This window comes from Trichoplusia ni, chromosome 9, assembly GCF_003590095.1.
Source record: "Trichoplusia ni isolate ovarian cell line Hi5 chromosome 9, tn1, whole genome shotgun sequence".
NCBI lineage: Eukaryota > Metazoa > Arthropoda > Insecta > Lepidoptera > Noctuidae > Trichoplusia > Trichoplusia ni.
This window is the reverse complement of record NC_039486.1, coordinates 7,902,724-7,927,013: the sequence shown is the minus strand read 5'-3', so window position 1 is coordinate 7,927,013 and position 24,290 is coordinate 7,902,724. Positions and strand designations below refer to the sequence as shown.

Below are 24,290 nucleotides of genomic sequence, written 5' to 3'. Positions count from 1 at the left end.
TTTTGACGTGAAAAAGTACTAAACATACACACTCACAAACTTTTGTCTTTATAATATTAGTGGGATTGTGTTATAATATTTAGGTTTGTGTTTACGTTTTGAAGCAAAAGTAAATTGTACAGTAGTACAATAGCAATAATAATTATATCTATGCATAAATTAATGTAGACCAAAAACTTACCTATAATAATGAGGTGAATTGAAAATAATATCACAGAGTACTCTAACATATCTGTAAGACACACACTTAGTAAAAGTTCCGTTTTACCTCTATGGTACGAAACTTTAAAAAATACGTCGTCTTAACTGCTACAGACTCATGAGGTAGAAATAGTCCTTAGGGCACACAACTTTTTCATGTAATCGTTATAAACTAACGTGCTTGTCCTACCAACCGGGAAGGAGCTCCGACATGTATTAAATAACTAATTACGTCGTTAATATTACAAACAACTTGAAATAAAAACTAAATACGATGAAATTGTATTCTACAAAAAACTGTTATTAAACCTGTCTGAAGTTCTAAGGTATAATTACTTAAAAAATACAGACGAATTGAGAATTCATTCATTTTTTAAGTCAGTTAAAAATATGATACCGAAACAACGTTAAAAATCAATGTAACTTTACAATTACGAATTAATTGCTTTGCGTTAATGTTAATTATCTACTGATAACTTCTAAATGACTATTCATTTCAAATTATTATGAATACATGCTTTATTTTTATTTATAACTGACTGTAAACGACTAGTACTGTTATATTTAATACTTCTGAGAAGAGATAATTAAAGGTATTATTTAAATTTGTATTTGAATTATCTTTATTCTCAATTAGTCTCTTTGATTTACTGCTGAACACTACAGTTCAATCGTCAGTATTGTCGAGTTTTAGAATTAATCAAAATATACCTTAAAATACATAAATATAAAGACCTTAGTTGTTTAAGAAGAGATAGTATTAACCTTTCTAAAAAAATGTACAGGCCTAATATTTTGACGACAAAATTATAATTAAAATAATGTATAAATACTAACTACTTTATGACTGTAATGGGATACATTATGAATCATCGAATGTTATCTGTTTATCTATTAAGTACAAATAAATCACGATCGCGAATATCTCGTTCATTGTTAATTTAGCTTATCTTGATCGATCGATTCATCGATATTATTTTTAGCCTACTAGTCATGACATGACAGCTAGATAAGATTAATTTTGTTTGTCTGTGTCTTCCTTTACCTACCCATAATCGATATTAATAATTTCGAACGTTTTATTAAGATCGATTGCACCGATTGGAAAAATTAAGGTCCATAATATATACTTAAAAATGATCAGTTCAATTACTCGTTTACTTTAGGTAACATGAGATGTGGTAACAAAGAACTGCGAGTTCGTTAAGAACTAACAGTGCAAAACTTGAAAAAAAAATAAACAATAAAATACGTAAAAAGCTAAATATGTCTACTGAACTAACTCCAAGTACAGTTGCTATAACATATAGACTACAAAAGAGCTCCGTTTTTTACCATTCGGTTAAAATTGCTACAAACATTAAAAATACATTTCACCTTGTCCAATACACTAATATGAGTCAAACACTTTTATGAACAGTTGTAAAATAAACATATTTCATAGAAACCATGAATATTAATAGCACGTTGATGTTATAAACTTTAATTAACATAAACCATTTACATAAATAATGGAAAAAAATGAAAAGGAGGCATACTACCTTCTTTAAGTAGAATGTTTTGCCGAAGTCAAAGAGAGACGCAACACAATACAAGCTACCTCACTTGCACAAATGTGTATGCGTTAAGAGATGGCGGGCATTGTCTTTAAGGGTAGTTACGAAAAAAAAGGATTCTCATACATAAAAAAAATATAAGCAAATATACGGTCCAATTGAAAGCGTATGTCAGAAAGATTTTTACAAATACATAATATGAGCATCATCTGGGTTTTGACAAAATTGACTGCACGTATTAGCAATATTTATAGTACCGTTGTGGTTTTTAAGACACGCCTACGCATCATGCATTTGTATGCGAAGATTGTGAAGGCGCAGCGGCGTGTCTGTAGGTAGTGCAGCATTTATAGAACTTACTACTGTTTCACGACTCTACCATACATCAAAATAAATGATATATATTTGTAAACCACTCGCTGGGGGTCTCACAAACATAAAATTCACATGCACAAAGACACCCAGACTCAGAACAAGCATTCGTGGATGAACCCACGACACGTTGCACGCAATGGGTTTGGCCTGATGACCACAACCACTCGGCTATCCGTGCAGTCAGTTATTAAATGCAAAAACCAATTATTGTTTACGTACATTCGTTGCTAACGTCATAATAACTGATGACAAAATATATATTTTATTTATTAAGGGATTTCCCTCTAACTCAATAGATAAGAATATCTTCTCTACTTAACTATCTTATCTACAGACTTAATAACACTCAGGTGTGTTTGTGTACTAATAAAAATAATCACAAAACCATTTCGTCCATACAGTACTAAACACGTTATGAGGTTGGAATTCAATACAGTTACTATGGACCTCCGAGAACAGAGAGAAATCTCTAGACTATTTCGTAATGGCGTTTTCAAGGTCACTGTTTTTTATATCTACGTGTGGTTTTCAAAGACTCCATACTCTTAACCTAGTCGTAAACCTCTTAGTTTAAGAGTTAATAACAATAGCGCACGTTTATCGTGCATGGAGAAATACAATAGTAATTGTACGTAATTAAAATGCGTGACTTTATGACCCATTCATAACTCGACGCCCGACAATATGGCTATCTTTTCCTTGACATATTTGTCATCATATTTTGCTATTATTTGTATAAAATAACCATAAATATATTATAGTATTTGAAATTGGAATTTGTTTACAAATAATAGATACTGATCGAACCGGGACCGCTTGGGTGCGGAAACTCCTCTACCAAGCGGTGACCAGCGGGCATGATTTATATCGAATTGATTTATGTCAATTGCAAACAAAGTCATTGAGTCAGATATAATTGGTATTTGCCTATTTATGTAACCCAATAAATAGAAATATTTTTTTTATATTTTTTCAAAACATTCAGAGAGTGGAGACACCGGTCTGAGCTGCAGCTTAGTTCTCCTTTTTTTATCTCAACTACAACAAACTTACTTTAAACCCAATAGAAGGCAAATTAAGCAAAAATTAATTGAAAAACCAACAGATACATTTGAATATCCTTCATATGTATGTACATAATATATTTGAGTATACTTTTGCTTTTCAAAGAATTAAAAACACGTCGTGCAACTTCCTTATCGATTTTAGGAACACCTGTGTTTACTTATGACATGGTAACGACAGTAATGTAGATAAATACGTAACTGAACAGATAGGAGAACAGCTGTTTCAATTTGTAAAGTACCTAGTTATATTAGTACACAATATAGCTTTCCTTGTTTTCGTATGGTTGGTTCACACTGGCAAAATAATCTATACCAATATTATTAAGAAGTAAAGTTTGTGTGTTTGTTAGATAGTAAGGGGTAATCTTGGGATCTACTGAACCGATTTTGAAAATTCTTTCACCAATAGAAAGCCACATTACTGGTGAGTTTCATAGGCTACATAAAACCCGAAAAATAAAAAAGACTTTTACGTGATAATCCGTTTTGCGAAGTGAATCGGAGAAAAAACGGTCGAATGAAAGCGTTTCTTACGAACACTGCTTTAATTATGAAAGATATATTTTTAAGTTCTAGAGAAAAGATGTGGAGGTTAAAAATGCCTACAAAAAAGTCAACGACAGCATATGTCTAACTTTTATATTTAAGTTACAAAAAGTCGTTTTTTAAATTAGATAGTATAAGTAATTTAATTTTTATAATATTAATTAAATCGTTAGGTCATATTTATTAGTCTCTGATAGACAATATATTTTGCTACCAAATGATAACATTACATCCAATATAGTTTACAGAGAAGTTTTGAACAATTAAAATTACCATAACCAAACTAACTTTTCTTCATGGAATTCGATTATGGCAAATCTCGCAGAAAATGTTTTTTCTTTCAAACAGAGTTACTTTCGAATTTTGTATTAATATGCAAATACAAACTATACCTATGTATAACCTTCCTTTTGGCAGTTAGAAATTAAACCATTACACCCTGTACTAAACAAGGATTATTAACATTATGCCCAACGAAGTGGGCACGGGTCAGCTTGTGAACTATAAAACTCTAGATTCGCTTTTCTGAAAAGTATAGAAGCTACAGCTATTAAAGTTCTTCTTAAATGAGTGCATTCTATGACACAAAAAGTAATCGAAATTAGTTGGAATGAATTCATTTATTAGGTCTTTATTAAGAATTTTACGAAAGACTGTTAGTAACAATAAAATAAAAATAAAAATTTGAAGGCGATGAATGAAAAAATGAAAACAAGGTTTTGATTAGCCATCAATATTTCCTCACCTTGCTCGGTTTGCCTTTAGCTGGTAGAATCCTAGTATTTTTTCGACCTCATGATGATGACAAATTCGTTTTTCGTTCTTCTTTAATTCACATCTCTCGAAACCCATTCAACGACCGTACTCAAATTCTAGTTACAAGTTCAAATCTTTGAAATGAAACTACTTTTACGGATGTTATCGCGGTTTAATTTTAGAGTCTGCCCGTGACCATGATACCTGCAAAGGTGTCGAAACGTCGGGAACTAAAATCTAAAATTAAACCGCGATAAAATTCGTAAAAGTAGTTTCATTTCAATGTCTAACATTCGCGTAAACCTAAGAAACCACTAAGTTTAAATCTTCATTTTCGGTCTCCCTGATGAATCCAGCCATCCAATTCTAGGAACAAACGCGAACAAAACAATTTCTTCTTTTTTTGGGATTGTAGTAGAAGCTTATATTAATTGACGAATGAGTAAAATATAGGTTTTCTTTTCGTGTAATTTTAATTAGTGATGCACGTTCTAATATTACACGTTTACGTTATTAAATGATACGCAATTTCATTGAGTAACTTTAAGGAAAACTTATTTATAAATACAAAAAATTCAATCAGTATAAACCGCGGTTAGATTATTCAACATTACTATCTAATAGATAAGAAATTAATAAATAACAGTTATGACAAATATAGGTACTTCGCATCTTCATTATTGATTAAAGAACACCTGTGTTTACTCATACAGTGATAATGTATCTAGAGATAACGGCCTAATCTATTATGAGTCATAAAAGTAAGAAGGTAAAACTTGTATGCAACCAAATAAATAGTTTTGTCACACGCAACGAAGTATTCGGCTAGTTAAGAAGTAAAAAAAACATACCGCTTCTAAAATTCATCTATAAAAATAACAATGAGAACAATTTAATTGAAAATTTATCTATGAATATTTTTGCATTGTATTTACTCAAAAAAGTTGATTTATAGAACCTAGCGAACTTTTACATCGTCAAGCTTGCTATAAGAGACAGTTACAACCGATTATCCCACCTCATTGGTTACCAAGGTACGAGACCGACTATTCATTCGATCTACATTTCAGGTCGGAATTTGTATGATTTGTTTGGATATATTATCTACATCCAAACCTATTTAAAACTGCTACTGAGAGTTTTCTTCGAGTAAGTTGGGTTTTTACGTTTTAATTTAATAGTTGCTCTTTCCTTTACAGAATGGCACCCGCGCAACAGCATATGGCGATGTGCAACGAAGAAATGAAGCAGTCAGAACCAAAGATATACAAAACGAATAATGTGAAAGACTTTGAGAACAATAATACGATGTTAGAAAACAGTGCCAGTGACAAAGTGACAAGTGATTCAGACTTCGATATAAAAAAATATGAAGCGATGAAATTCAACGCACAAATTAGATGGCCAGACCTTATAGTTCAAATACTTTTGCATTTAGTTTCAATTTATGGACTTTACCTGATTATAAGCAATCAAGTTAAGTTACTCACAATATTGTTTGGTAAGTATTCACTTGTATTCAATTAGCATTAGCTACGACTACCTATTTGATTCTAAAGGCCACTTCGAACTCAAAGCAGTAGAGTTGCTTTTCTAAAAGAGATATTGCTCTACGCTGAATTGTGGTTTTTTACATTATTACAACAAGATAATAGACTAGAAGAATTAAATTAATTGTCGAAATATAATTCCAAAAATAATAATAGCCCCAACTGGTAAATTCGGCACTTATTTTTGCAGTGCCTCAATTTACTTACCAAAACAGAAATTATTTTTCCAAACTGCAAAATAAAATTATTGTATAGATAATTGTGTTTTCCAACAATTGCCCCGAAAATTGTTGCAAAGCACTAACGCGTATGTTTGTTGCAGTGATAGGCACAATATACACGTCTGGGTTCGGCATCACGGCCGGCGTGCACAGGTTGTGGTCACACCGGGCGTACAGAGCGAAGCTACCTCTACGGGTACTACTCGCTTTGCTCTTCACTGTAACTGGACAGGTGAGAATAATTATACATATTTATTGTCATCATCATCATCATCAACCTTGAATAACCCCCTGAATAGGCCTACCATTTGTTATGCGGTTCTTGTTAATGCGACGATCTGGAAAGCTTTACAAGAGCATGGTAGAAAAAAATGAAGTACCCTTACAAAAAAAAATGTTAATAAGTAACATAAACAAAACAACGCAGACTCTGAACTAAGAAAAACTTTCTAAAATGATAATATGTAGATATTATCAAAGAATTCCAAAATGTAAAATGTAAACTACAAGCAGATATCTCGTTAAAAATTAGAACAAAAAATTGCACTTCAAGTCTTCAAAAACTCTTTGATCCTATTTTGTTTCACAGGGTTGTAATAAAAAGAGTTCTTTTGAAGAAAAAATAAGTTTGAGATTTTATTACTCTCAATTCTACTCTTTTTCATTATCTTAAGGGGCAACGCTGGAAATACAATGAGGTAAAAAATTAAAGCGTTAAAGTTTCTCTCTAGCTTGATGTTCCGCAACACTCAAAAAAACATTGTTTTTGCTTTGAACCTCGTCAAAAGTATAATTCATCATTTGATTAATAAAATTAATTTTGGAAAAAAATAAAAACCGACTTCAAGACTACACTAACAATATATACAATTGAACTAAAAAGTATAAAATAATATTTTAATTACAAGCCAAAGAACACTAAAGGAAAATCAACGAAATTATTGATACTTATGCATACTATTTACGTTTTAAAATCAGTTATTTTTGAGATCGGTGCCAAATGCGGCCAGTTTATGTTTCTTTTTTGTGTTATTAATAGATAAATTATTTTACTGTCTTCTTTTCAATTATCGGTTGTTTTTCAATTATTTATGTTATTTCTTTTTGTGTCATTAATATATTGTTTTTGTTTTGCCTGGCACCGACTCCAAAAATAACTGATTTTAAAATGTAAATAGTATGCATAAGTATCAATAATTTCGTTGATTTTCCTTTAGTGTTCTTTGGCTTGTAATTAAAATATTATTTTATACTTTTTAGTTCAATTGTATATATTGTTAGTGTAGTCTTGAAGTCGGTTTTTATTTTTTTCCAAAATTAATTTTATTTTTCACTTTTTAGTGGAAAGTTAGTGATTTTTAGTATGGGTAGGCCTACTAAACGCGCTGCCCAAATGAGTTCTTTACCCCCGTGAAACTGCCCAGAATTCCCAGTGATATTTGTTCGAAAGCCTCCACCCAGTCTGTTACCATTTGAGAGTGATGTTAATTATGGAGGCCATTTTGAATAACCGAATATCTCATCAGAACAAACATCTAATTATGTTTATTTTAGTTTCAGTATTGCGTTTTTTGTAAAACTTTGTAAGTGACCTTGAACATTATTTTTTTTCGAAATAGTTTTTATAACCTTTGTAGTGAGTACAGGCGTGATAATATGTTGTGTGATGGCGTAAACAATGCTTAGATATGCTATAGCAACAATTGCGGTTAATCTGCTGTTATTTATTGAAGAGTTCCCCCGATTTCTACAAGATCCCATCATCAGATATTGAAATGGTGATAATGGGACCACACGGGAAGCACAAGCTTTCAAATAAAAAAAGAATTATGAAAATCGGTTCACCCAATCGCAAGTTACGAGGTAACAAACATAAAAAAAAAAAAAAAAAATACAGTCGAATTGAGAACCTCCTCCTTTTTTTGAAGTCGGTTAAAAATAGGTACAAAGCTGTAGAGTATTTACATAAAAATCAACATGTAAAGATTCGTCAATACAAAACGATAAAACTAAACTCAAATTTTCGTTACCATACGAAAGTCTCGATATATCACGTTGCCGCTATTAATCCATTAGCTTAAGGCGTAAACTATAGTACAAAGTAATTAGAGACCAATTAATTAAGCAATTTAACTTATTAAGTAATCAACTGTATCAACTCAGTTCGAAAGAACAATTCGAATGTCATTTTCATCAAATAAATGATGTTTATAATGTATTTATCGATTCGCGTCAACCATGGCGTGTTTACAAGAGCGTGATATGGCACGCCATTACTAGACAGATAGCTTCCCCTGCCCCATTCCTAGAACCCCCTTGCCCCCCCCCCTGACAAACTATCTATACATTAATTCCCTTCCAGCTACCTATTTAGTGGGTTTTTAATCACAAAGGTCATGGTAACTAGAAATCACAGTCGCAAATGTTTTAGGTCAAGCGCAAAGTGAGCGGCCTTGACTGTTTATGTAGGTACTAACAACGGTTAACCTTTTTTTTTAAGTATATGTCTATTAAGTATGGGTTACTTCTTATCTATACTAATATTATAAAGAGGAAACCTTGGTATTTTTGTATGTTTGTATTGAATAGACTCAAACACTACTGGACCGATTTCAAATTTTCTTTTACCGTTACTTAGAGGGATTTTTCCGAATCCGTATAGGCTATATTTTACCCCGAAAAATAAGCTTAAAACATAAATATCCACCCGTGCGAAGCCGGGGCAGGTCGCTAGTATTATACTAACAAGGAAGAAACAAATTTTCATTTCTTACAACTTACTACAAGCTGCAACATTTTAAAACAAATAGAACCAACAAATCATTTATAATTCTGATTTCCATAACTTCATTTATTATTTGCTAATGGCGACTTCTGGTGTTAAACTAAAATAAATACAGATAAATGTTTGTAGCTGTCAAATTTTATTGACGGCACCATTAATCAACTAAACGTAATTTAGTTTATCGTCCTTGAATACTATAACAATAAAATGTTAAATGCCATATTCATAGCCAAATGAGAACATTATCTTTGCCAGGTAGCAAAAAAATGAGTACCATTGTAAATGCATAATAAGATGCGTATATATATATAATTTTAAAGCTGCGTTTCCTCTAAAAATGTGCTAGGATGCGTAGCGAGGGATGTGTATGTAAATAATCGATAGAATCGCTTCATTTTCCTAGCCTCGTTCAGTACAGCTCTAGAGTCACAGCGAAGCTAGATTTTTGAGCATTCAAACGAGAGGTGTATGCGAATAATGTGTTAGGAGGAATGCGTGTTGAGGAAACGATGCCTCCCAACGATGTTTTCCTTCACCGATTTTAGGTAAGCGTGTGTAAAATTCAATTTTCAAATTTAAAAGAAAAATTTCGATTTATCACTCCAACTGTTATAATACCAGACTATCACTTCAAAACAAGTTACTGATCGAACGTAGGTAAGTGCTCCTTCAAATTAGCGTTTCTTCAGCGTAGGTGTTCGATGAACGTTTGTGTGACGCCTACGCTTGAGAAATACTAGCGTAAGGGAGTACAAACAGTTTCACATATTCCGAGAACCATTACGCAGATTTCTTAAAATGTAATTTGTTTTTCTTATATTAGAAACGAAACTTAACATATTTTTTGTTTCATTGCTGTCGTTAACAGCATTGTCAAATATGAGGAAGATAAGAACAATTTATCGTGAAACAGATGAAAAAACACATGAATGTAATTACATAGGTACTTATAATATTTTTTGTTGCTGTTAATGCATAAATTATTAAGTAAAATTTTAGATAACTCTGTAATTTAGATAGTTACGTCAACTCTTTACATTCACGTGAGGTGTTCTTATTGAATGAAATGTGAGGAAACTTTTCAATCGTCTAAACTCCGAACTGGATGACCTTTTCTGTTGATTCTTTTTTATTTAACGTGAAATAGTGTTTTGGTCCCATAAAAGTATCATCAAGTTTGTCTCGCCAGTTTTTTATTTGAAGTTAAAACAATATAAGGTATATCTTGCAACTTGTTGATCGATGTGTAAGATAACAACAATCTAAATAATGGCAATAATTATATAGTAGGTAGTCACTTGCATCTAGTCAGATCGTAGCTTGTGACTAAATTGAGCCAATTGTACGTATTTGACCTTTCATGGTTCGGCCTTGTTCAGAATTGACGTTCAACTGAAACTCATAAAAAGATAAGTGGCTTATGCCTATTTGAATTTCATCAACGTTATACCGTCAATCACTTTGGTTGGTCTCTACGTGATGAAAGCGTTACGTAGGTACCTACTGTATGAATTTTATTTTTGATGCTCTTTATTTTTTCTTTTAGTAAAATAAATGTGGTTGGTTGGATTACAAGGGAGTGCTATGAACATACCCAGTAGTGAGTTTGGTAAAACTCATGAAACGTGACGACCTATAAAGTTAGAGGTGTCCAATGCTATAGTTCCCAACTTTCCAAAAATAAAGATTCCTAAATTCACTGCAATGGTACGGTCATTGAAGCGAATTCGACAAATTTCAGGCCGTGGAAAACTTGGGTCTCAAATACCGCTTTGCCACTATTGATCACTTACATGCTGTACAGCAGCAGAGCCATTATCATTATTAAAATTAAAAATTTTATAAGCACAAAATAAACTCGAAAAAAGTTTTAAATCACGCGAATCCAGTCTTCATTACGGCTCCGTCGACCTCCGCCTAAGTCGATTATGATAATATTGATAACATTCTGTTATTTACTATTATCGTAACCAAATGAATAAGTATTGTGAACAAAATGATAATACAAAACAACAAAAATATACCTACTAGAAAACAGGTCAACGACTCGTGACAAATAGGCTGAAATTAAAAAACAGTTGGGTGACAAATCAAGTTTGAGATAGGTACCCACGCACGCTGTAATTTATTTTTCAACCACTAATTAGTTTATGGCGGCAGGAAAATTAGTACCTACATCATCTGTGAAAATTTCAACTGACTATCACGGTTCATGAGGTACAGCCTAGCGATGGATGGACTGATGTAGAGGGAGACGGACAGACTCAGACGGTTGGACAACGAAGCCTGCGTAATACTTCTGTACGGGTTCCGTCCTTGGGTACAGAAAACCTAAAGCCCGAAAAGGAAATATTCTCATCATGTGATAATTCAATGTTTATCGTGGAAAACATTAAAGAGTCGATCAATTATTCACGGCTGCCCTTTCAAATACAATCAGACCACCAAATTACTCGACGTGGTAGAACAAAGCTTTTAATGGTTAATGTTGGTTCCTGAAATCCGAAATCACATTAGTTAAGTATTACTAATACTAGTTAATGTTACTGTTTAAGTACAAGAATAATATTGTTATTTACATGATTTTATGAATGCTCTTCTAGGTAAATCAAAATTTTTAACCCATTTTTTTAATCCAATTCTTCACCAAAATGATAAATTTTGTGATTAAATAATGAGACCATCATGATCATCTATCGTATGTTTTGGACGTTAAGGGTAAAATTGTTACCCTTCTACTGAGACATCGCAGCCTGTCCGTCTGTCTGTACCGACGCCGTATCTCATAAACCATGATAGCTGCAGCTGCAGCTAGCAGAGAGTGGGAGTCTTACATCTCATGGATGTCCGATAGAGTTGATTGTCACCCTGTTTTAACGGCTAAGGGCAACTAATAAATTGTGATACCGGGATTTTTTTTAAAAAGACGTCATACGTTTGGTACTGAAAATAGAATGAAATAAGTGTTTTGACTTATTTCGAATTTCAAAGAACAAAGGCCAGATGAAATAGATCAAAGTTTCATGAATATTGTGTTACGACAAAGTATGGGCTAGAATATCATGAAAACGATCTAGTCTTCAAACTTTTCATTTTATTGTGACTTAAACTTATTTAATGAATCAGAAAGCAGAAAAAATATTATAGCGATGAAAGAAGGCAAATTCATACAAGACCTCTATAGACTAATTAGAACATAATAAGTATGATAAACATGCTTAATAATTATATGCCGTAAACAACTTTAATAATTTTCTCGGATTTTGAGTAAATAATGAAGGAACTATAATTTGATGACGTCATATTTAGCACTAAAGAGCCTTAGATTAGACTAAATTAAAGGAAAACTAAACTTATTCTGATAAGAACTGATAGCAATGGAGAGCCACCTGTTCTACTTTGGACTAAGCTATTTAGCATGTTCATATATTACTGAGATAGCAAGAAGTAAATTATACACAGAAAATGAAATATATATCATCATCCCATATTCATCCACAGCCGGACATAGACCGACCCAATTGCACGCCATCGAGATCTATCTTCGGCTGTTCGCATCCAGCTAATGCCAGCCATTGCAAGCCTAAAATCTCCCGCTTCTTTCCAAATGCCTCTTTAAAATATCTAATTCACACGTTCTACATGTAACCCATTTTGGTCTGATTAAAGTCCTCCGAAATTTGCTCGAGGAATAAACTAGAATAGAAACCAATAAAAAACCTGCATGACTAACGATTTTCGTTTTCTTCAGCGTGACATATACACCTGGGCTCTCGACCACCGAGTGCACCACAAGTACACGGAGACGGTGGCGGACCCTCACGACATCAGGCGAGGGTTCTGGTTCGCGCACGTCGGCTGGCTGGTGCTGACCCCCCACCCGGCCGTGGTGGACCGTCGCATCGCGCTGCAGGCTTCCTGCGCTGACCTACGTGCAGACCCTGTTGTCAGGCTACAGAAAATGTAAGTTTTTGATGAAATAAAATTTGTGACAGCGCATGCAGAACTAAATATTAATGCTTTAAACGTCAACGCAAAACTGTCTAAAGGCCGTCTAAAGGAACAACCGTCACGCGGCTTCATGCATTATTTGAAAGATCTACAGAATGTGTCATCTGTTGTTTGTTAATTGCGTATTAATTAAAATATAAATATAGGTAATATCACACAACGCCACCTAGTCTCAAACTAAGCAAAGCTTGTATCATGAGTATATATTTCTAAATACATACATAATTTAGATAAATTATACCCAAACACAGAAAAAATGATCGTGCACATCACACAAACATTTGTAATGAGTGGGAATCGAACCCACTACCTCCGATTTAACAGTCAGTTCCACTTACCACTAGATCAATAGTAAGATTTATTTCAAATTCTATACGATTCAGGGATGTAGGACATGTAGGTATATAGATTTAGTCTCGCTATTATTGTTTGACAAGTGCGCTACACTTGTCACACACACATTCATTCGATATGGACTTTATATGCATGTGGCTTGTAAACTGTCGTAGATGATTATTCACAAATCATAAATAAATGGTTTTACGTTTCTTAAAATAATACACATACTGTTCTGGCAACAACCCACATTTGTTCAAGGATAATTTGAGTTAACTAGAATTTAAATACAGCACTACAAGTTTCGTCCTAACCGCAATGAAAACAGATAATTATGGACTTTTAAATCTTAATACACTTTTCATGTCGGATTTCCATTGCTTTGTCCCAACATAAGATTTATTTACTTAATACATCTTATACAAGTAAGTACAATGGCGATCATAATACCAGTAGCATTCTCAATGAGTTACCAAGAGGTGGCGTAGAACAAGAAATCAGTGTTAAATTTGAAAGGACAGTCTATGAATTTATAATAAAAGAAAATGTAACATAGGTATATACAACTGTCCAGTAAGTGTCAATTTAGCGTAATTATTCACACCAAAGAAAAGCTTCGGAAACCTGCCGTAATTTTCGTTTAAAAAACGTAGGTATATTTTATTGAAAGATTAATTTTCATGTTCAGCGAGCCAGCGAAAAAGCTCACTACTCAATAAAACTTTTATACAATAAAATTAATAAATTAACTCGCGTTCAATTTTTTCAAGGACTTCTAAAAAGTTAACTCAAACTGCTAAAGGGAACGAATAATCCCTAATACCTAGAATTAGATAGGCATTAGTGCAATCAACTCGCTCACATTATTTAGCCATTCTTAAAAACTAAAACATTGTTTATAGTATAGATTTCTTGGAAAATTTAATATGAACACTAAAGTCGATTAGGCAAATTACTGTTCATACCTTTTAAGGGTAATCATTATTCATAAGTTTTTTAGTTTTATATGGTCTAACGAACCCTTGATTGTATCATTTTAAGTGTGTGTAGAACTATTATTACATGGACTCTACGTATTTATAAAGCTCCAAGGTTTGTTTAAGTATGTCAACAGAAGTTGTTTCTGAAAAATTTCTACAAATTTCTTATAGAAAATATTAATGTTTTCATACTTCTTTTCAAGTATTGAATCCTACAAAACATTTTCCTGATTTCAATTTGTGAATTAACATCAAACAAATTGGATTCTCTTAGAATTTAGTGCTTATTTGTGTTCGCCTAATTGGTTATGGAGTCAAGTAGTAGGTACTGTTATTTGGAGCTCTATGAGAAACTGGTCGAGAATATAAAATTTCAGTCCTATAGGAATATTCGGGATATTTTTCATGTATCTCACTGGATCCTATTTATTTCAAGTAACATTTAGTACAACGAACTGTTACAAATCATGTTTTGTTTTATCTGTTTCTTCATGCATATCCAGTTCATAGAATTTTATTTCGCGATACAAGATTAATAGAACGTTTTAGATGTTTTAATCCTATTATAATGACAAAGGGCTATCCATTAAACATAATTGTTTGTAGATCAAAACGTAATTATAATTAAACCGAACAGAGATTTAAGTTTTGTACAAAACTACACAGTTGAATTAATTTTCAAATGAAACAAAAGTCTACTTAATAATTAAATTGAAATACAAAAAGAAAATAAGTAAAAATGTAGGATACGTTTGTTTATCGCGTCTTCAAATTTTATGGAACGCAATTTGTGAAATATTAGAACTAGCCTAATAGGTTTCAAGCCTGCAGTATAATTGTAATTAATCTGGTATGTAGTCAGGTACCATTAGCATAATTAAATGTGAATCTGAAAACAGTGAAAACTATACTGTAAAGCGAGAAATGTATGCAAAACGTAACGATACAACCACATGACTGAATCAGACAATCAACTGTTTTTATAGCAAGGTTTTTTATTGGTGCGACACGCAAGCCCGGTGTAAAACTATCGCCGTAGAAAAAACGCCCGAGGATTTGAAACAAAAAAATCGTCTATTGCGCTACTGCAGGTACCCACATCGATTTAATTCGCTTTGTCATGCGATATATTTTTGAGAAAGCGAACGTTTTGCTAACCATGTAAATAGTAGTCCTAAAACCGCTATTGTAAAGAGATTACCAAAATTTTATTTGATAAAAAGGTTGGTCATTGAGAAAGAAATTAAAACAGTTGTTTCATAAAAACACTGAAGGCTCGCACTATCCCTAATCTTGTTAAATGTAATATGTAAGAAAGCTTCGAGTATAATATATTTCAACATTTATTAACAACAGATAAAAATTGTTGGAAATCCATTTCCTTTGTGGAATTAAGTGGTTTTGCTCCGATAGTATCAGGAATCTTTAGAAATTACTAGTTCCTTTCGGCGAAGATGTACTAAAAAATCTTTTCTATACATTATGCGATATTTATTTCTTTAATTTTTGTGGTATCTTTCGTAAGGGATATTCATAATTAAATGTTGCAACGGGTTGAACTGATCTGCGACCCTGCATATGTTAAGAACTCCGGTTAGGTCCGAAACTAGTCGGGCAATCCCGATAAATCCACAAGTAAACCTTAACATTATTTCAATCTTATTTTGTAAGTGTTTGACGTTAATATTTTTGTTCTAGTTTCTTCATCCCAATGTTCGGGCTACTGAACATCGCGTTGCCAGTTTGGGTGCCGTGGTACTTCTGGCAGGAGACCTTGGTCAACAGCTTCGTGATCAGCTTCGTGACGAGATTCACTATAACGCTCAACATCGCTTTCTGCGTCAATAGCTTCGCTCACCTCTGGGGCAACAAGCCTTATGACAGGTTTGTTTGGTTAAAACCGTACAATAAGTCTCTTACTGTTGATATGGAAATTTGTATAAGAATACTTCATTTATCATTAAGTATTAATTGTTCATGCATATTGTGCACAGTGTATGTAAAGGATACGAAAGCTGACTATCTGGAATTGCTTCAGAATTTACCGCGGATAAGACATCTTCTGATCATTTATGCACAAACGGATATATTAATTTTTTATTCCTTGTTTCAAAGAATATTACTCATGCTCTAATAGCTGTTACCGTATTGTACTACCGATTCCGTGTAATCCTTTATCTCTTACTTTAAATGGTTACTAATATTATGAATGCGAAAGTGTCTATTTATTTCTGTCTGTCACGTTTTCACGTCAAAAATATGGAACTGAATAAAATGAATTGGTTCACAGTAATTGTACACCTGCGCCTAAATAGGGGTTTCTGAAGATAAGAGTAGGTATAAAATTGCAAACAACTGATCTTGATGCGTTTCTTTGTATTAAGAGGAAAAAAATAACCGTGGAAAATGTCATAATTTTGTTTTTCTAAAAATTAACTAAAGTAACCTGTCAAGTGGACCTGAATTTGTAATTTAATTTTTAAAACATAAGGTGTGTACTTTGTTTTTTGAATAATTTAGCCGTTTTCGAGATCAAAGCTCAAAAAAGCCAGAAAGCAAAGTTGAGGCTTTTTAAAAAAGGGTCCCTTTAGGTCTCATTAAAACTTGGGTTTTAATTATGTACTTCTAAGATCTGAATTTCCCATATGTGGTAGTAGGAAAGTTTGTTCTATGCTTCGACGCTTAAAACACACTCAGACTCAAGGCAAGAATTTATGTGGCAGTGGCAGTGGATTTGGCGAGGTGACCTTTCACTACTCGGCTATTCGAGCATTCAAGTGTTTTAGATAGGCCTTTAAGCAGTATTCAACTGCATATTCCTTCCTATCTTTATACCTAAGTCGCGGGCAACAGCTAGTATATTGCTTCTTTACGATTGGTCGTAAATTCGTATTTATATTTTGTAATTATCTATAAAGGTACAAGCCGTATGTGTTTTCTACACGGGTACTGTTTAAAAGTTTATTGTCCGTTGATTTTCTCGTTACTCTTCATGACAAATCAAAGATGAAAAAGAACGTAAAAAACGATTTCAATGCTACAATTCTGTACTGTAAAATAATAATTTCTAAATTTTCCATCTTCCTTTGCCCTTTGTATTGTTATACCTGCAACTTTTGGGTTTATAATATTATTTTACCTAGGTTTGAAATGAAACGACTTTTACGGATTTTATCGCGGTTTAATTTTTGGTTTTAGTTCCCGACGTTTCGACACCTTTGCAGGTCTGCCCGTGACCATGATACCTGCAAAGGTGTCGAAACGTCGGGAACTAAAACCAAAAATTAAACCGCGATAAAATCCGTAAAAGTCGTTTCATTTCAAACCTAGGTAAAATAATATTATAAACCCAAAAGTCGTTTCATTTCAATGTCTAACATTCGCGTAAACCTAAGAAACCACTATTTACCTAGGTTACCAACGTTAAACGAAAGAAAGATTCCCCAAACAAAAGACTGACAACAAGATCTATTTCATGAAATGCGTAGCAAAGATAAAACATGCCATTACATTGCCTGTATCGTAATACAATAAATCTCCAATTTCAACCAGAAAATATTGGGGTTATACGTGACATTCGATAAATCTAACTTCAATCCCCGAACAAACAAATCACTTTACGTCATAGAACACATATTATTACAAATCAAATTTTATGGTTATTGTGGCTGGTTGAGTCTATTGAAACTATCAAGGACATAATACCCAGACAAATAATGAATCCTACTACTATTACAAAAGCCGAAAGTTTGTAAGTATGGATGTATGGATGTTTGTTACTCTTTCAAGTAAAAACTACTGAATGGATTTGAATGAAACTTTACCACAATATAGCTTATACATCAGAATAACACATAGGCTACAATTTTTTAGGTTTCTAATGTGAGGTCGCAAAAAAACTCATTTTTTGCGCTTACATTGCAAACGCTAACTGAATCCTACAAGATAGATAGAAGGCAGTAGATAGAAGGCAGGTATAAATTATAACTTATATCTTCTAACCACGCGGACGAAGTCACGGGCAACAGCTAGTTAAAAACATTAAACAAAACTGAACTGAGATATCTGATATACAAACTCTTTGCACGAGATCGTTTGATTTGTACGTATTGGGGTGTTATAAGTTTGATACATCTCTCGGTCTGTGGTATCGTAGCTCCCGAACGGATTGAGCGATTTAGTTATTCTTTATTAAAAGTAGACAGCAATGTTCCAGAAAATTACGTAGAGACGCATTCAACCGTTTTTAGGGTTCCGTACCTCAAAAGGAAAAAACGGAACCCTTATAGGATCACTTTGTTGTCCGTCCGTCCGTCCGTCCGTCTGTCAAGACCCTTTTTCTCGGGAACGCGTGGAGGTATGAAGCTGAAATTTATATCAATTACTCAGGTCTACTGTCCCTTGAAGCTGTGAAAAAATCAAACTTCTAAGGCAACGCAATCAAAAGATACAGCCGTTTATGCCGCAAATTTTCGACACTTGCAAGGGAATCAAAACCTACAGGGTGCTTCCCGTGAACTCAGAATCTTGAAATTTGGTACGAAGCAACGTCTTATACCATAGATAAAGGAAAAATTACAAAAACCATAAATTTTTAGTTACATCACATAATATATTTTTTTTAATAATTTTAAACTTACTACCTATTTCCTCATAAACGCGTAGAGGTATTAAATTGAAATTCATACCAAATACTCAGGTCTATAATACCTTTAAGCTGTAATAAAATCAAACTTCTATGTCAACGCAATCAAAAGAAACAGCAATTTAAGCTGCATGTTTTGAAACTCGCAAGTACTTGCAAGGGAATCAAAACCTAAAGGGTACTTCCAGTCGACCTAGAATCTTGAAATTTGGCACGAAGCAACGTTTTATAGCACACATAAAGGAAAAATTCCGAAAACCTTAAATTTTTAGTTACATCACATAATAATTTTTTTTTTAATAATTTTAAACTTAATACCTATTTCCTCATAAACGCGTAGAGGTATTAAATTGAAATTCATACCAAATACTCAGGTCTATAATACCTTTAAGCTGTAACAAAATCAAACTTCTATGTCAACGCAATCAAAAGAAACAGCAATTTAAGCTGCATATTTTGAAACTCGCAAATACTCGCAAGGGAATCAAAACCTAAAGGGTACTTCCAGTCGACCTAGAATCTTGAAATTTGGCATGAAGCTACGTTTTATAGCACACATACAGGAAAAAATCCGAATTCCTTAAATTTTTAGTTACATTACAAAATATATATTTATATGACTCGATTGTCGTAATGAACGAACTTTGTAAACCTTGCAGGTTTGTACGGAACCCTCGGTGCGCGAGTCCGACTCGCACTTGGCCGGTTTTTTTTTCGTGAAAGAGTGACAGACAGCCAACAGCCATATTCATCCTTACAATCTTCTGTATTATATGTAAAAAAATAGTAGCACAAATTCCAGGCATGTGGTGTTGACTGCACAGATAGCCGAGTGGTTGTGGTCACCAAACCAAACCCACTGTGCGTGTCGTGTCGCGGGTCGATCCCCGCGTATGACAAGCATTTGTGTGATCCACGAATGCTTGTTCTGAGTCTGGGTGTCATTGTGCATTTATTTATTTTTATTTGTTAAATATACAATTACAATATGTAGTGCTCCACAAAACCGGTTTATCGGTTTGTCTGTTTGTGCTGTGCATGTAATTTGTATGTTTGTAAACACCCCGCGACTCAAGGAATTAAATTCCTTACTGCGGGAGTCGTTTTTTTTTTTTTAAATGCAATTAATTATTAATTCTCATTGATATAACCTCTAATTCGCACCCAGGTTTGTGAAATCTGTGGAGAACAGTCTGGTCAGCTTGGCGGCGCTAGGAGAAGGCTGGCACAACTACCACCACGTCTTCCCCTGGGACTACAGGACTTCGGAATTGGGAAGAATCAATATTTCCACCAATTTCATTGATTTCTTCGCCAAAGTTGGTTGGGCTTATGATTGTAAGTATATCTTTTATATTATTTAAATAGCATGTACACTATATTCGAAAAAATCTTTTCTGAAACATATAGATTTTTTAGGGAGACGTCATTGTACACTTCTCTATTTACATACAAGCAATAAGTTACATAGGGACAGCCGAACGGACCGAAACTTAGGCTAAAAGCGTGGCAAATCGGGACACGTGACCACTACACAAAATAATGTTATATTATGTCGTAGCGGTAGACCCCTATACATGGCAATATCTGAGCCTTTTGTGTACCTATTATAATAGCGTAAGTTCAACAAGGAACTTCAGCGGATACAGAAATATAATACTCAAACTTGTACAAGACAGGAACAATTTGAAAACTTAGTTCAAGGCGGCAATCTTGCGAAATTCACTCGCGGAAAATTATTACCGCGTCTTCTTGTAAGATAAAATGAGTATAAAATGAGAAATAGCAATTTTTGTTAGAGGAAATTTTACAATGGCCGATGAATGAATGGAAATGGGATTAAGATGCCATCATGTATCCTCTTAAGAATTTTTCCAATGTAATAATTGGAAATTCGGTACGTGGCAGAACACTCACGGTCAATGCAATCAATTTCCGATTGTAGTGTTAGCAAAATGCTATGGAAAATACGAATAATATTAAATTTAATCCAATTGCCATTCATTCATCGGCCATTGTAAATAGCGGAATTGGAGCTCTGGCATATTGTTTTGGATTGAACAAAGGAGGGATATATGTGAAGACTGGGATAAGCATGCCTCTCAAAGCATAGTTTAACGAAACCGTTTTCGTTTAACACAAATTTTAGTTAAATTATACTCCTTTGAGCTAATGTTCCAGAACTTTTTCCAACACATAATTACTTTCCATTACAGTAACGATTTTTGTTCTATTGTATTGATAAAAAATCTCTCATTAAAATTTTACCAAACACCATTTTTTTCATGCATTGTATTTTAATTTATTTGAAAAAGCCATATGATTAAACAGCCACATAAAATAATGAGAAAAGACTAACAGCATTGTCTTTGTGTAGTTTATTTTCTTTTCTAAATAAGTTTTAAGTTACATTCAAAGATATTGGTTAGCATTATTACTTTTAGAGTTAAAAACATAGTAACTCTCTAGACAAAGATATTTTATCTAAACTTGTTGTAAAGTCTGATTTTCTTTCAGTCGTCAGTTTTCATTACTTTAGTGACATTATTTGATATATTTTAATGATAGTACCATCAACATTGCCATTGTTAATTTTAATGGACTATTACTGTTTAGCATTTTTTTGGTATAACTTACTCGAAATACCTATATTATGTCTAACTACATTTCTCTACAGATACTCACTATCACCTAGACTTTTAAACTTTTGTCGAAAGAGAAAGCTATAACTTTAAAAAAACGGCACACACCACAATGTTTAGGGTCCTCAAATTAAATGATAAAATGTCGCTATAACAACAATTAAAAGAATTTAGGTTACGCAACGGTTAGTAACTACATATATCATATTAATGGGTGACCATTTGTCTTGAAATTTACAATTTCTCACAATATTTTATTGTTATAATAATAATAATATAATAATATTATTGGACAACATTCACACAACGCCATCTAGTCTCAAATTAAGCAGAGCTTGTGTTATAAGTACTAGAAAACTGATAAACATACTTATATAGTTCTAAATACATACATATTATACATAAATTACACCTAGACACAGAACAAATGATCGTGCTCATCACACAAACATTTGTCCTGGGTGGGAATCGAACCCACGACCTCCGGTATAGCAGTCAGGGTCACTAACCACTATACCAACAGGCAAGTCATGCCATATATGCCATGTTATAATTTAAGTTATTGATAATGTATAGTGCATACATACCTGTATAGGTAGGTAGTTTAATATACCTATATCTGTAACTCAACTATCTATTGCTGAGGTGAAGGGTATCTGTAATCGTCCGTCTATTGACTTTACAATAAGTAATTTTATAGAGTGCTGACCAATCCCATTTCATATACATATTATACTATACTCTGCTAACTAATATTCACGAATATTGAATATACGAATAGTGTTTATTGAAATTGAAATATAGAAGCCTACTCGAAATGGATTGTTTAGCCTCAAATAAACTATATGCGATTATTTTTAATTTATTTTAAATGGTCTGATATCTAACGACCTTAGAAAAATGAGTTACTGAATTAAATAAAAAAATAAACATCTTTGCAACCCGGTACCACTAGAAGGTGATAATGAGGCGTCTGTGTTAAGCAAATATAAGCTTTAAATAAACGTTAAATCTTGCAAAGAAAACCTTGTTGCGCGTTTCCAAAATGTCATTCCTATTATGAAGAACCGGCTAGAAACTAAAATGGTTCCTCATTAAATGTATATTTATTATTATTTTCTTTTCAGTAAAAGCCGCCACAAACGCTATGGTAGCGAGTAGGGCGAGGCGTTGCGGGGACGGCACCTTCCACGAAACTGAGGAGCCTTGCCCGAAGTCGGAACACGACCGCAAGGAGTGAACAAACCTTCTAAAACCTTCCAAATTAGAGAATTTACGAATAATTTAAACTGTTGTAATTATGTTTTATTGTTGAAGAATTCCATTTGTTGATTTTTTTGTATATTTATTATATTTTTCTATAATTACTTACTATTCTAATATAGGTTTCTTTTAGGTTTACTACATGAATCTTTTTATTTTCGTATGGTTGATGTACAACTTGGTGTCAGAGTTTAAACCGCTAGTAGGTATCTAACGTGGCCTGACACACTTTTGAAAATTCCTTGGTGTATTGGTATCCTCACTATGATTTTCTTCACAGTTTTTAACAAGTGATTATCACTCTGTATGAAACACAATAATTCAGAAATGGATTCGAACCTAAGAACTTTGACAGACCACCGGTCGTACTGCCGCTGGGCTATTACTGCTACATCAATAATTCGCTTACATACTCTCTTCAGCGAAGCGAAAACTGCAAATACGACTACTCACGCTTCAATGAGGTTTTGCATTCGTTGCTCATACCTTTTCTCTTTCTAAGACAGCTTAAACAAATAATAGAAATTGCTGAAATATTTAAATTTCATTTCTATTGGATAATCGAAGGAGGATCGAACCTAAGGATTCTACTTTACGCTTCAAAATTAAACTGTATTTCTTTGCTAAGGTAAATTTACGCCGAAAACGTGGTTTTATTAGCAATGAAATATAAATAATACAATGAAATAATTTAAACCTTCGACTCGATCCTTTCATTCGGAAACTTCGGGGAATCTTGATATACACCCTCTCCCTCAGGGATGGGATGTGGCAGTGTCAGACTTACTGACTTAACCTGAACAACCGTGCAACATCTCCCTAGTATGAGGCCGATGCGTGGCAGTACGGAATTCATTACGCACAGACAAAACTCCAACCTGCAACTTCTGGCTACAGCCAGTTGCTTTTCCAAGTAAGCTACTAAGTTCACGAACCGAGAGTTTAAATTTGTCCATTACATCGTGACACGTCTATATCACACGTGACGTGATACATTACTTGTTTATATGAAAATGTGTATTCTAATGTCGTCTCATAACTATTGGATCTACTTTAATAATACTACTATTATCTTAAACTTATATGTATTGATGAAATGCAAATGATTTGCAGTCGCTTAAACACCTTTGTCAGTTTTAATATTGTTTATTAGAAACAAAATATGACGTCAAAGTCTATTAAATAACAATATATAATTCTACATGTATCTATTGTATTTTAAACGAAAATGTTTCATATACAAATATTTATAAAGCTTAAAATACAATTTCTCTTCTCTATAATAACAGTAACGCTTATTAAAACATCATGGTAAATTAACTTATAACTCAATTATATTCTATATTAGAGTTGTGT

General features: G+C 33.2%; 1 protein-coding gene across 3 annotated transcripts in view; it reads left to right on the top strand.

Annotated features, from left to right (window-relative positions):
• LOC113497217 ((11Z)-hexadec-11-enoyl-CoA conjugase) overlaps positions 1–23,075 on the top strand; it is a 38,371-nt gene extending 15,296 nt beyond the window's left edge. Inside the window, exons 1-7 of one of the 3 annotated variants that reach the window (XM_026876657.1) lie at positions 5,384–5,571; positions 5,701–6,002; positions 6,374–6,504; positions 12,809–13,020; positions 16,083–16,268; positions 20,198–20,367; positions 22,799–23,075. In XM_026876657.1, coding sequence (XP_026732458.1) covers positions 5,702–6,002; positions 6,374–6,504; positions 12,809–13,020; positions 16,083–16,268; positions 20,198–20,367; positions 22,799–22,911 — 1,113 coding nt within the window. In that variant the 5' untranslated portion in view covers positions 5,384–5,571; position 5,701 and the 3' untranslated portion in view covers positions 22,912–23,075. Of the gene's footprint in view, positions 1–5,383; positions 5,572–5,700; positions 6,003–6,373; positions 6,505–12,808; positions 13,021–16,082; positions 16,269–20,197; positions 20,368–22,798 lie in introns of those variants that run through there. The other 2 variants (XM_026876655.1, XM_026876656.1) reach the window with 2 other exon arrangements.
• Positions 23,076–24,290: the final 1,215 nt, after the last annotated feature.